The 13,319-nt window shown below is 29.1% G+C and overlaps 1 protein-coding gene across 1 annotated transcript in view; it reads right to left on the reverse strand.

Annotated features, from left to right (window-relative positions):
* Nucleotides 1-13,319, reverse strand: part of LOC107454269 (mitogen-activated protein kinase kinase kinase 11) — a 34,326-nt gene that overhangs the window by 17,462 nt on the left and 3,545 nt on the right. The window contains exons 2-5 of the mRNA XM_016071394.4: nt 6,440-6,620; nt 2,762-2,910; nt 2,080-2,255; nt 1,100-1,346 (exon numbers count right to left, since the gene is read on the reverse strand). Of these exons, the coding sequence (XP_015926880.1) occupies nt 1,100-1,346; nt 2,080-2,255; nt 2,762-2,910; nt 6,440-6,620 (753 nt within the window). The remainder of the gene's footprint in view (nt 1-1,099; nt 1,347-2,079; nt 2,256-2,761; nt 2,911-6,439; nt 6,621-13,319) is intronic.

Here is a 13,319-nt window from a genome sequence, read left to right on the forward strand (position 1 = left end):
CAACAATGAAAATATGTACTTAGTGAATGGTCCCTTAAATTAATTCAAAGATCATGGTACTAATCTATAAATAGAATAGCACAAGAACGCCATTAGCTTGCCATGTACGAAGTTGATAGCACTTATGAGTATGAAATTAACAAGAGAAATAAAATTCTCTCTTGCTATTAAAATTTTGCAATGTTTAGTTGGTCCCCGAAAATTCAAGAGAAGTTTTGGTTCCATTTCAGAGAGTGGAAAATGAAGCCTGAAATTGAGAATATCTTGCAAAATAAAGCAGAGTTGCACATGAAAGTGCAAGAATCCTTCCCACTGAATCCAGAGCAACCCACATGGCAGTAGCTTGGTTGCCGCAAAATTGTGACTTCACGATACCCAGGGGAAAATATCCTTTTTGGAGCAATTTAAGCCAACTACTTAAATTTGGGGCATGTAGGAGCAGGTTTCCACAATTGGCTCGGATCGGCGAAGCACTAGCACCACTGCATATCATTTAGTTTCCCAGCTTGGACAGCAAATTCCTCAGCGGACTTAGTAAGTTCATCTATGCAAAGCAATAATCTAAGGAGTTTCTAAGGACTAATTTGGAAATCTAAGTAGTTCCAAGTACTCCTTGGAGACTTTTTTATTTCCAAGGAGTTTCTAAGGAGTATAAGGAGTCTGTACGCACCCTGGACTGTCACTTGCAGCCTTCATTTTAGTTTATACATGAAATCCAATTAATAAAAGATTTTTTAACGGTCATTTTATTTATTACCAAAGATATATTAATTGTTCAGCAGCGTAGATTTAAATAAATTTGTTAAATGAAATTAACCAAGGAACTACTTTTTTTTTTTATAAATAAAATAAATAAAAGATACAATTTTTTTAAAAGGGCAAGAAAAGTGCATTTATCTTTGGGAAAGGGTTGTTACTCTTCAAGTAATAGAGAGAATAATAATATTGGCACTTGTATTTTAAATATACCAAGCATTTAAATAATCAAGGAAAAACATTTGAACAGAACACCAACATTTAAAAAAAATAAATAAAAATTGCTATTTAAAATTAAAACATTTATGTAAATCATTTTGCTTAAAACCAATAAAAATGTTACCTGATGGCATGCTTATTTGTTGGCCCCCATTTTTTAATAGTCTCAAACGACTTTTTTTGAACTTCCCTTTTCTCTTCTTAGGTGTCGGACGATCTTGCTGCTGCTGCAGTATCATGATATTTAATTCACGTTCCAAAAGATCTATTTCCCTCTCATGAAGTTCAAGCTCTCTTTTTTTCAACTGTTCCTCATGAATCTTTTGTTGGATTAGGGCTTTTGTCAATTCTTCTTCCCTGCAGCGCAACTCCTAAAAATATATGTACACTCTGAATTTATTCGTCAAAAGTAAACAACAACATTTTGCTTAAGATGGGAGAAGAATATATTCACAGAAAAAATCTTTACGATTCATCTTTGTATGATTTATCTAACTGTGGATTTAAAAAAAAAAAAAAAAAAAAAATTGCAGCAAAATGCAATCTGCCATACCTATTGCATATTTTCAGCTACTAATTATTTCACTTAATTATCAGTTACTTTTAACACTTAATGCTGTTATTTTTAATATTTATATGCACAAGGCTTGGAATTATGAAAATTTAAAGGATTGCAGATAAAATAAATATTATATTGAAGAAAATTGCCATGTTGAACGCATTAACAAAATAAAAAAACAATTTCTACACCAAATATAACATATTTAACCTAATGCAGAAAAAATATTAACATATGAATTCAAACAAAATTTAATATAAATGAACACAATAGATTGTTTTGCCATTTTACATTTCATAAAATTAAAAATTATCTTAATTGGTATTGAAAGCAAATAAAAGAGGAAAAACAAAAAAGAAATTCTGATGTTATGTAGAAACAAAACTATCACCTTTTAATAATAAAAACAAATGCAAATTACTGTTGTAAATATCACAAGAATCTCCCAAAAAAAATTTGGCAGCAATACTTGCAATACAAAAATCAGGAGAGTTTTGATGAGAAATTGACCCATAGAGTTGGCAGTCATGAAAGGCGAAACTTACTTTTTCTTTGAGTCGCAGCTCATGGAACATTTCTTGAATTTCACATTTCCATTTTTCTTGCTCTGAGTGAAAGGATTCGTGAGGGGTATTCATAAATGATGAGCGAGAAATTATCTCTAACTCTTTTAAAAGTACATCAAAAGAAGGTCTTTGATGAGGGTCAGGGTTCCAGCAGCCTAAAGAACACAAAAGACGACAAATTTTTTTACTTTGACTAACAGCTAGACCAAAGAATACATAAGACTGGTCCAATAATATTGAAAAGTAAGGGATATCAAAAATTTTAATATTTATAACATTTTGACAAAAATGGCAACTATGCTTGAATTTTTAAATGTTAAAAAACATGTTCTTACTTCAGAAAAATAACATTACATTATTTATGAAGCATTAATTGGTCATAAATTATTTACTTATATTTAAAGTAACAATTCACATTCCATTAACACATTCTATGAATTGAATATAACTAAATATTTCATATTTAATGCCAGACCTAGATTCAATAAATTTTGCAGTAATCACTGATTTTATCTGGCATTTGATATATTCTTTAAATAATCTAAATTCACTAAAACTTAAGGTTTAAATTTTTATATAAAATAAACATAATTAAAAGAATATAAAATTATATTCATACAAAAAAATGCAAAAAAGGAAGGAAAAAAAAAGGAAATATTACATTTCATAAGAGATGAAAATGGCAGTGGACATGTTGAGGGAATTGGCAAGGTTAGTTTATTCATTGCAACTCCATAAGCAACAGCTAAGGCATCAATGCCCTTATAAGGTGTTTCTCCAGTTAATAGTTCCCACAATACAACACCATAGCTGGAAAAAAAATAAAAATACAATTAATTATAAATAGCATAGGAAATAAATTCCAATATATATAAGAATAAAAAAGACATAGAATATTTTTCTCAGCGTTTACATAATAAAAGTAGCTATAAATACGGTTAAAAAAAAAGGTAGCAAATTTGAAATTTTATATTTGAATAATAAATTTAGTACATCATTAAAATAATAAACATCCAACTGCAGGTCAATTGAACAATTAAATTATTCCTAAATCATAGATATATTCTTTAAGAAAATTCCAAATATTTACAGAAAAAAAAGAGCATAACTTTACAAAACATATAGATCTGTTTCAAATGATTAGCTTCCTCATTTGAATCATTGCAACAAATTCAAACTTTATGATTTTAATGATTTTTTTTTAAATTCTGGATTACTTAAAAATATTATAATCATTATTACTAATTCTAACCGAATTTATGAAAAAGTTTTATTTATACTATAATCTTACAGAGTATTTCATGACATATTTTGTAAGTTGTAATTGAAGACTTACGGGGCATAAAGTGATATACCACAACCACCCTATGAAAAATTTGCTTTCTTATGATAAATAATTACATCCAACAAGAGTCTGTTAAAGAAACAAAAGTCTCTGCCAAACAGGGTTGGCTTTTTGCGGACAGAAACTGGTTTTTGCCATGCCAGTGGCAGAAACTGGTTATAATCGGTAAAAACTGGCAGAAACTAAAAAAACTTCTATATTAGTTCTAGTAATTGCTTAATGACATTTTGTTTAAGTAAACAGAAAAATTTAACTCCATGTAACTGTAACAAACTTTTTAATTCATTGTTTATAAGTATATATTATTTTGTTTATATTAAATATAAAGAGTGCAGTATATCAGCTATTTATATAAAATGAAGAATAAAGTAATGTAATAATAAATATAAATACTAGATTTTAGTTTATTATATTAAATTCTGAAATTCAGTAATTATCATTTAACTCTAAACATAACTGAATAGAGCTATTTTCAAATAGTAGTTTTTTTTCTTTTCAAGACATAATTTGCATGGCAACAATCAAATTATTATAACAGTATAGTAACAGTTTGAATCTTTTGTGGATGGCAATGCCTGCTGGTTCTGCTGGATTTGAGAGAATCTTCTCAAATTTCTCGTTCGTGCATAGCAAATTGAGAAATTGTTTAGGTTTAGAAACTGCAGAGTGCAAACAATGTAATATTTGATTTTGAATGGTGATAATTTTGTAAATAAATTGTACTTTAACATTTAATTGTTTTTTTCTAGGAATTATCCATTATATGTCAATCTCAGCACTTACTTTTAAGTCATTTTCTGAATTTGTGCTACAAATGTGGCAGAAAAGGGTTTTTGCCATGCCAGTTTTAACCAGTTTCTACCAGTGGTTTTAACCAACACGGCAGAAACTTGCCAACCTTGCTGCCAAAAGATGACAACATGTTACTTTCACTACAGTATTCAACTGTATCTAAGGCAAGCAAATCACCTCATTCCTAAACTAAAAGAATGTGGATTTTTACCTCTGTACTTTAAATAGTATTCTTCATACTTAAATTTTTATATTCCTGAGAAACTATAAAATTAATTTATTAAGGCAGTACGATGACAACCTCTACTGGTATATTTTTTGACCCATTACTGCAGTGTTTCCCAAACTTATGACTCTTGTGAACCCTTTCCAAATTTTTCGTAACGCTGTGTACCACTAATAAAAAAATGAATACTATAAAAAAATTGCACAAAAGTCAAAAATCGCAACTGGCTGTTGGCCCCACTAATTATTAACTGTTAACTCAGCAAAAAATAGCCAATGGAAAAATACGTAATAGTTAATTTTCATGGCTAGCTTTGTTTTTAAATAAAATTTTTTGAAATTTTCGTTTGTTGCAAGATATTTCGCATAAGAACGCGTACCCCCGCTAAACTGTTCCCGTACCCCTGGGGGTACGCGTACCACACTTTGGGAAACACTGCATTACTGATATACATAATTGCATTCATAGGAAGGGGGGAGGGGACATTTGGTGAAAGAAAACCCCAATACTTGTCTTTACTGTTGAATGACTCTTATATGTTACATTAACAGACAATGGGTCTAAAAACAGAGATAGAAATTAAGAAAAGTTAATAATTGACCCAAGGGATCATCAAATATATAAAATGTTACTGGTTTGGTGGAACTAAAAAAAAATTGAACTTAATTTTACTAACACAGTTTAGCATTGTTGAACAGAATTTTCAAAGCTCAATAACTGCAAAAAGTATCTTACCATGAGAATGGCCCACATATTATATCAATGGCTTTTTAATTTTTTTTAATTATGCGGCAAACAAAATAAAGCTACCTGTTATCTTTTTTCACACAATTTGCTGAAAAATAAATTAAATTTTTTTTCTTGGAGCCATTCATATCTCTACATATTTTTCACTTCATCATCAATTTTTAGCCATAGCTCTATAAATTCTACTTTTTAAAAAATAATCTCAATTTGAGCATTTTATTTTGATTCTCTCAACATTTCTAAAAACTGAGGGGAAAAAACTAACTCAAGCAGACTCAACACTGAAGACGTCAGAAGTTTTTATATTCCAATTCTTTCATTGTGGTGTCACATTGTTATTTGATTATCATACAATAATTATGAAAAATAATGTTCTCATTAAAAAGTAATATTTTTAAAGCTATTTTTAAACCAAAATTTTTTTGGTCAATTTTTTAAGGAAAAAACATTTTTTTGTAAATTCAAAAAACAAATTGGATTGTTGTTCATTTACGTCGCACTAGAGCTGCACAATGGGCTATTGGCGACGATCTGGGAAACATCCCTGAGGATGATCCGAAGACATGACATCACAATTTCGATCCTCTGCAGAGGGGATGGCACCCCCACTTCGGCAGCCCGACGACATGCACGCTAAGTCGAGCAATTTACGCTAGAACCGTTTAACAAGAACCAATACCGCACACATCCTCGGTCCCTACGAAGACTGATCTAAGTGGTCACCCACCGCACACTAACCGCAGCCAGTGATGCTTGACTTCGGCGATCTGCTGGAAACCGCGTCTTAAGGATCAGTCCACTGCGGGACCAACAAATTGGGAAGATATTAATTGTACTATAGAATTCAGCTCATTGGCATTTTCTCAAGATGACTGATTTCAGTCCCCGGGACTGAAGAGTGGCACTCATCTTACATGTCTCTGTCAAATGTCTTATTAAAAAAAAAAAAAAAAAAGTGAATTTAAATAAAAATTACTAAGCAAAGAATTTGCAATATTAACATTTACGATATAATATGCTTTTTTAAAAGACAAAAATACTAACCATATACCACCCCTTTCTATTGATTTCTGGTCTGAGGGGAGCCAGTGATAATTCTTATTTATGGTGGTCCAAGCCAAATTATAGTGGGCCCGTATCTATGGACTATTTTTAGTTTTGAGTCCTTCGAACATAAACAAATGAAATAATGTATGATAAACTAAAATTACTAAAAAATATATATATACCTCCAAACATCAGCCGCTTTGGAAAATGTGGACGATTTAATTACTTCAGGTGCCATCCATGCATAAGTTCCTGCTGCAGACATTCTGGTTGTTTTGTAGACCTCCCTCGCAAGACCAAAATCTGTGATTTTCAAAGTCTTGTTTTCTAGATCATTGGGGCCGACCGGTTCGCTCAGTAATACTAGAATAAAAATTAACAAAGCATAAGAACAATATCAACAAAGAACAATGCAAGTAGATGAAATCTCACAGCTCTGCCTAGATACAATATTGCGTCAAATACACCAAAAATTGTGGATGGGACATGCAAAAAAGCCACGGGGACTAGGAGAAATTTTAAAATATAGTGCATTAGCAGATATATATTGGCAAAACTAATTTCAAAAGAAAAAAATTATTCTAATTAAATTTTAAAAGTAAACATTCCTTATAAACCCACATATTAATATAATTAATTCTATTCATACTATTTCATCTTGGAAATTAACTTTATCTTTCTTTTCTCTCAGTTTTTTTCCCCTTTTAAACATCTGAATAATTTGAAGTGTAAATTTATGTTATTTTACATAAATTTTTTTAAATGGTATAAGTGATTTAAAATGGTATAAGTGAATAGTATGAATGGTATATTTTTGAAAATTTTAAAATGGTTTAAGTTATTTACATAATGGATCTACCTTAAGTAAAAATAAAATAAATAAATAAAAAGAGACCCAAAAATATTTATGTCATTGCTCATAAGAATGCTTAGTTTCCAAAGTCTAAGGTATAGTAGGTTTGGTATTTCATTTTAGCTATAGTTTGATTTAGAAAATCAAAATATTAATCTAGTAAAGGAAAATTGAATATATAAATAAATACTTTTTTCTTAAATACAGTAGGGAACCGATTATCCCGAACGATCGGGACCATCGCTATTCCGGATAACTGACTTTTCCGGTTTTCTGAATCGCTACAAAAAGCCGTTTTTTCTTATTGTTAAACCCAACTAAAAAAAAAAAATTTTTTTTTTTGTAGAAATAATCTTAAAAAGAAGAAAAAACGATGGAGTTATTAACTAATGATTATTTCCAAAATGATGGTAAGGTAAACATCTTTTAAAAAAGAAAGAAAAATCCCAAAATCTTATGAGGAAAAATTTTTTTTTATTTTTTAAATGGCGGGAAAATTTATGGAATTTTGTTCCGGTTTTTTGGTTTTCCGATTTCCGGATAACGGGTTCTGTACTGTATTTAACTGTATTTTTATTCATTTATTTTCAAAATTTTAAAATGGAATTTTAATTGGCATTTTTGTTTTTCTTTCTTACTCTTATTGAGAATTGAATAATTAAGAATTATTAATCGAATAACTAAGAACTGTGCAAAATTAACAGTGCAGAATTAAATCTGCACAATTGCTTCAAGCTGTAATTTTAACATTAATATCCGAATTTTGAAATTTTCCTTTTTTGTCATCATCTATTTAAAAAATTTTTGTGTATTAATATAAATTTGTTTATTCGTTTAAAAAAAGAAAAACCTTTTTCAATCATCACAGCAATTTACAATTTCAGTTTTAATTTCTCATTTTTTAATTTTAAACAAATAGTATAAACATAAGCGATAAAAAGAGGAAAAATAAAATTTCAACCCGAGTAAAAAGTTATCTGAAATTTCAATACACTATTTAGATTAAAAGTCTTATTGAACGCAGGAACAAGAAATACAAAAATTAAATCATTAGTTATTTAAAAAATGTCACCAAAGCAACTTTTTAAAACAAAAACATTTTGGATGAAACATACAAATTATATTTTAAAACGTAAAAATAGAAATATCTATTATGTTTTTAAATTACTATAGACCAAATGATACAGTTAAGATTTTAAATTAAATTATTATGTGCCAGCTTAAAAAATTGAATTTTTTTAAGGGTAATATAAAAATATAAATGATAAAGATATTTTTGCAATGAAAAAATAAAACTTTTTAATGTTTCTTCAAAATCCTAGCTACACTATTTTATTAAAAGATATAATTTGTCAACTAAATATTTAAAAGGCTTTCCCATATTTACTTATTAATTCTTAATTCACAGAACAAAATTAAATATTTTAGTTATGTGCTTAAAGCAGTGAAGGGACAGCAATTACATGTTTCCATGTAATAATTTAAAACTGTCACTAAATTTTTATTTTTTAAGTTTTTCATTGCCTGTCATTGATATGTATACTTAAAACAGTGTTTTCACTATATAGAGAGAATCTCGCTTATTTTTTTCTTTTCTCGCATTAAAAAATTATTACCGCGAGAAATTCGCTCATTCTATAAGCCAATTTCAAAATTCGCGAATTTCTCGCATTTTGGAAAAAGTTTCGAATTACGCCATTTAGAATAAAATCCGTTTCACTTTTCTTCCTGGATCTTTCATTATTTTCAACATCTGCCCCATTATCTAGCTTCCCTATTTACCAGTATTGTTCAGAACCTTTAAGAACAACAGAACACCATCTCTCTGAACCACGGAACCTCTTTCAGAATGCATTTCTCTGCAACCACGTGTTTACCGTACGTAAGGTTTCTTCATGCAAGACGTTCAAATTTTTTGCGCATTAATGTAAGATGAACAAATACCTTGTAAAGGCAATACCTTCTACTCCGAAATGGCCAAATGAAAATGAAACAAATGTGGGTAGAAACGATCAAAACGAAACAAATACGCATTTGAGCAACCTAATGAGAATAGCTGATGAAAAAGTAGATGTAGAACATTTTCCATATGATGTGCCGCAAAAATATTCAATGCTTTAAAAATTAGAAGGTTTTAAAAATGTTTTTTTTCCAAGTTTCTTGGTGTGTGTGTGTTTTTTTTTTTTTTTTTTTAAATTTTTAGAAATCTTACTTAACTTTTTGAAATCTCACCCTGTTTTTGAGGAAGAGTGGGAAATTCTTACCCATTTTTTTTTCTGCGATGAAAACACTGCTTAAAAGCATGATCTTAATGTAAAAATTATCAACATTAATTATGAGATGAATTTTTCATAATTGCCTGAGTCAAAATTTAACTTTTTGAGAAAACCACCTTTAGATAATATATATTCAATGTCCAAGACTCAATTTTCCATTTCCAATAAAAACTGTAGCATATATTTGTATGAATTAATTTAATTTCTGGTCATTATATGAGCATGTACACCGTGACATTTATTTGTTCAGGAATAAAGTGTCCTCCATGCAAGGGCGCCAGCAGAATAATATAGAAGGGGGTGAAATGCCCTAGCAAACTAGCCCCTCCCCCCAAAAAAATTTAAAATATTACATTTTGTTTTGTTATTACATATACTTTAATCTGTTAATTTTTTCAAGACACATTTCTTCATTGTTACCAAGATATTTAAAAAAAAGTAAGAATTTCTTGTACTTGTAAATTTTGCCACGAGAAACTGTATTGATGGCACTGGCATAGCTACTGACTTTAAAACACAAATAACTACAAGCAGTAGCTTCGTATACTAACGTGTTTGTGCAGGCTTAACATTGGTATTTATTGTGTTGATGAAGTTTTTCAGTCGTGAGAAGTCAGTTTGTGCTATACACCTTTGTTAAACTAAATAACTAATAGAAAATATATTATTTATATTTTATTAAATGAAATTTAAAAATATAACTTAGATATCTGCCCAGTTCGTGCATGCTCAGTGTGCATAAGAAAAGAATCAAAGACGACTCAGAATTCATTGAAAAAGTTATAAACAGATTTGGACAGCAAACAACACTATTGCAATTCTTGTTTGATTAAACAATTTTTTAATTGTTATGTGTCAATAATTACTTAATTATTTGTTTTTGAACAAAAAAATTTTTAATAAATTTTTTTTTAACAAAATTGTTTTTCTGTATCTCTTTAATTGTTATAAAAAAAAAGAAAGAAAGACAGGGGGGTGCTGCAAGTGCACCCTCTTGCACCCCGTGCCCTTGCATCCACGGTTAATCAACTTATGATAACCTTGCTTTCTATTTAATTTCTTAAAATAATCAAAGTAAATAATGCCTCTCTGTTACTTTATATTATAAAATTGTTGATAGTATGCTGATTGGAATCTCGATCTATTTTGCAATTTCTTTTTTCAAACCTGTACCAAAATCATGGAAATTCGATAAAAATTCTATACTAAACATAGTCAATTTTCCAATCTGAATCATTTTGAACAAATCACAATGTCTCTCCCATGTGTTATACTAGATAACTTGAATGGGAGACACACAGCACATACATTCACCTGTTCTTTCTTTCTCACAATTCTACAGATAAGGAATTCTTCAAAACCACACAAGATGAATTCCTATAGCAACCATTCAATCAATCAAAGCACCTTATTCATACTCATTATTCTCTTGTCAACCACACCCCCTCAAGAAAATAAAATGTAATAAGTAAAATGGGTGGCCACTGCACCTGACTGGGCATAGATAAGGAAACAATAAACAAGAATCTTAAACTCCACCAAAAGAAATTTGGTTTTCATAGTGTCCATTACATACCTTTATCTTTATAAGTTTAGGCAAGATGTTCACTGCATATTTTTTAATAACATCTCCTTCTCTCTTTCTATATCCAAACATACATATTAATATAAATTTGGAAAGAGTTTAAGAAATTAGAAAATGTAACAATAAAATGAATTTAATTGTTATTCTTTTATAATTTTTCTGTTTTTTTTTTTTGTAATCTTACTTAATAATCATTATAAATAATTTAATTTCACTTTTTTATTTCCTGTGTTTCTTTTATTATGGGCTTTATGTACTTGTCACATATGAGCGGTTGATAATTAAAAAAAATAATAATAAAATAATTCTTTAATTTTTTTTTTTATTCTTAATGATTTGTTATTTATATTTATGTAGATTGGAAATTTTCTTTTATTGTACTTGCAGTGTTTGTTCGAAGCGTTTTGAGAAGGGCAACCCAGCTTCCCCGCCTTTTGATCCTCTTTTTTTTTAAAAAAAGCAACCACCCCTTAAACACACTGCCTTGTCATTCATTTATATTCCATAAAAAATCAATTCATTGTTTAAATAATAATTACACACTGGTAAAATTATCTGTGTTTATAGGTTTAATTCTGATTACTATTAGGGATATTTATTTTGATAGTATTCTCAACTGGTTAAATTCTTAAAAGTTTCTCTTTTTTTGGAGGAAGGGGGAGAGGAGTATATCTATGAATTTTTTAAGTAATTTTAAATACTAAAATTATTTTTTTAACTAAACACTTTTTTTCTTTAAAAAAAAAAATCACTTTTAAACAATGTTCATTCTAGACCTCAAAAAGAGCATGGTATCAATCTTCACAAATATTTACATATTGACACCCAGAATATATAAATTTATATTCTTATAATTAAAAAAATATTTTTTTTCCAGATAACTGGCTTAAATTAAAAACAATTCCTCAGTTAATTCTCACTCTATAAAGCAGCTTTAAAATGAGTTATTCTTGAATATTGATGTTGCATGTGTAATAAAAACTTATATCGGGATATGAAAAATGATGACTAAATAAATGGAAAAAGATAAGCAATTGTAATAACTGCAGTTAAAAGCGATCGAAAATTAATGTGGACTTCCATAAAGGACGAGAATTTATGATAAAATCCATCTAAATTGAGCACGTCAAAAAGTGACTTCTTAAATTAAATAAACTTGCTTGCCGCAATGACACTGTATAAAAATTATCAGAATAAGAAATTGAATATTGTATAAAAATATTCAGAATAAGAAAAAACATGTGTGAAAGGCTGGAAGTAACGTATATCTATGACGGATTTGTGGCAAATCTATAAAACACCTTAAAAAGAGATAGCTCTAATTTGAAATTCACATGCCATAATAACATATCAAATATATCAGAGTTTGAAAAAAAAAAAAAAAGAAAAAAAGATCACAAATGTCAATCATGACGCAATTTTTGGCAAATTAAAAGCCTTAAGAAGCAATAACTAAAATTGCAAATTCAAAATTATAACATCATACATAATCTTACAAAAATATTGAAAATAAAAAAAACCAAGTGCAAAAAATCAAAAAATTATAAATAACCGCAGAAAGAACTATTAGGTTGTCTGCAAAGTTTGTGCTGATACATTATCCAATATCATAGGATCGGGAATAACTTTCTGAACGGCTTATCATCCGACGACAGGAAATTACAAAGGAGTCAAACAACGTAATAACACTGTATTAAAAATATTGGATTTTGAAAGTGGGTGAAAAAATCATAAATAAATGCTAAAAAAGTCATAACCAAACACCATGAAATTGTGATAGAATACTCACGATTCGAACACTTAAAGAAGTAATAACACAAATTTGAAATTCGCACATTGCATTAAAAAGTACAGCAGAGCGCCGATTATCCGAACGTCCAATTATCAAAACTATGTCCAAATCCGTTTTATTTCTACAATTGGGGGATGGGTTGGTTGTCACTTATGGTTAATGATTAGAGATTACAGTGCTTGGAATCTTAAATCTTGGAATAAAATTCTTAACAGAAAAACAAAAGAAAATGAAGTTTCTGAACCAGTAGATCTTTCGGATGAAAAGATGCCAGATTATAAAGCAGAAGAAATAGAAGACTTTTGTCGAGACACTGAAAACGACCCAGGAGTTCAAATTTTCAATGATGGTGAAATTGTTGCTGAAATTTTAAATGAAAATCGGAACTCCTAAGACGAAGAGGTAGAAGTAGGAGATCAAGTTCAAGATATTGGACCTTCTCATATAGAAGCATGCAATTCAATAGATATTGCAATGAATTGGTTAGAACTTCAAAATGATTTTGATCCAGTTCAGTTGATTTATTTAAAAAGACTAAGGGCTATGGCTGCTCAAA

This window comes from Parasteatoda tepidariorum, chromosome 9 (genome assembly GCF_982258835.1).
Source record: "Parasteatoda tepidariorum strain Cologne lab strain chromosome 9, Ptep-v5.0, whole genome shotgun sequence".
NCBI classification, from domain to species: Eukaryota; Metazoa; Arthropoda; class Arachnida; order Araneae; family Theridiidae; genus Parasteatoda; species Parasteatoda tepidariorum.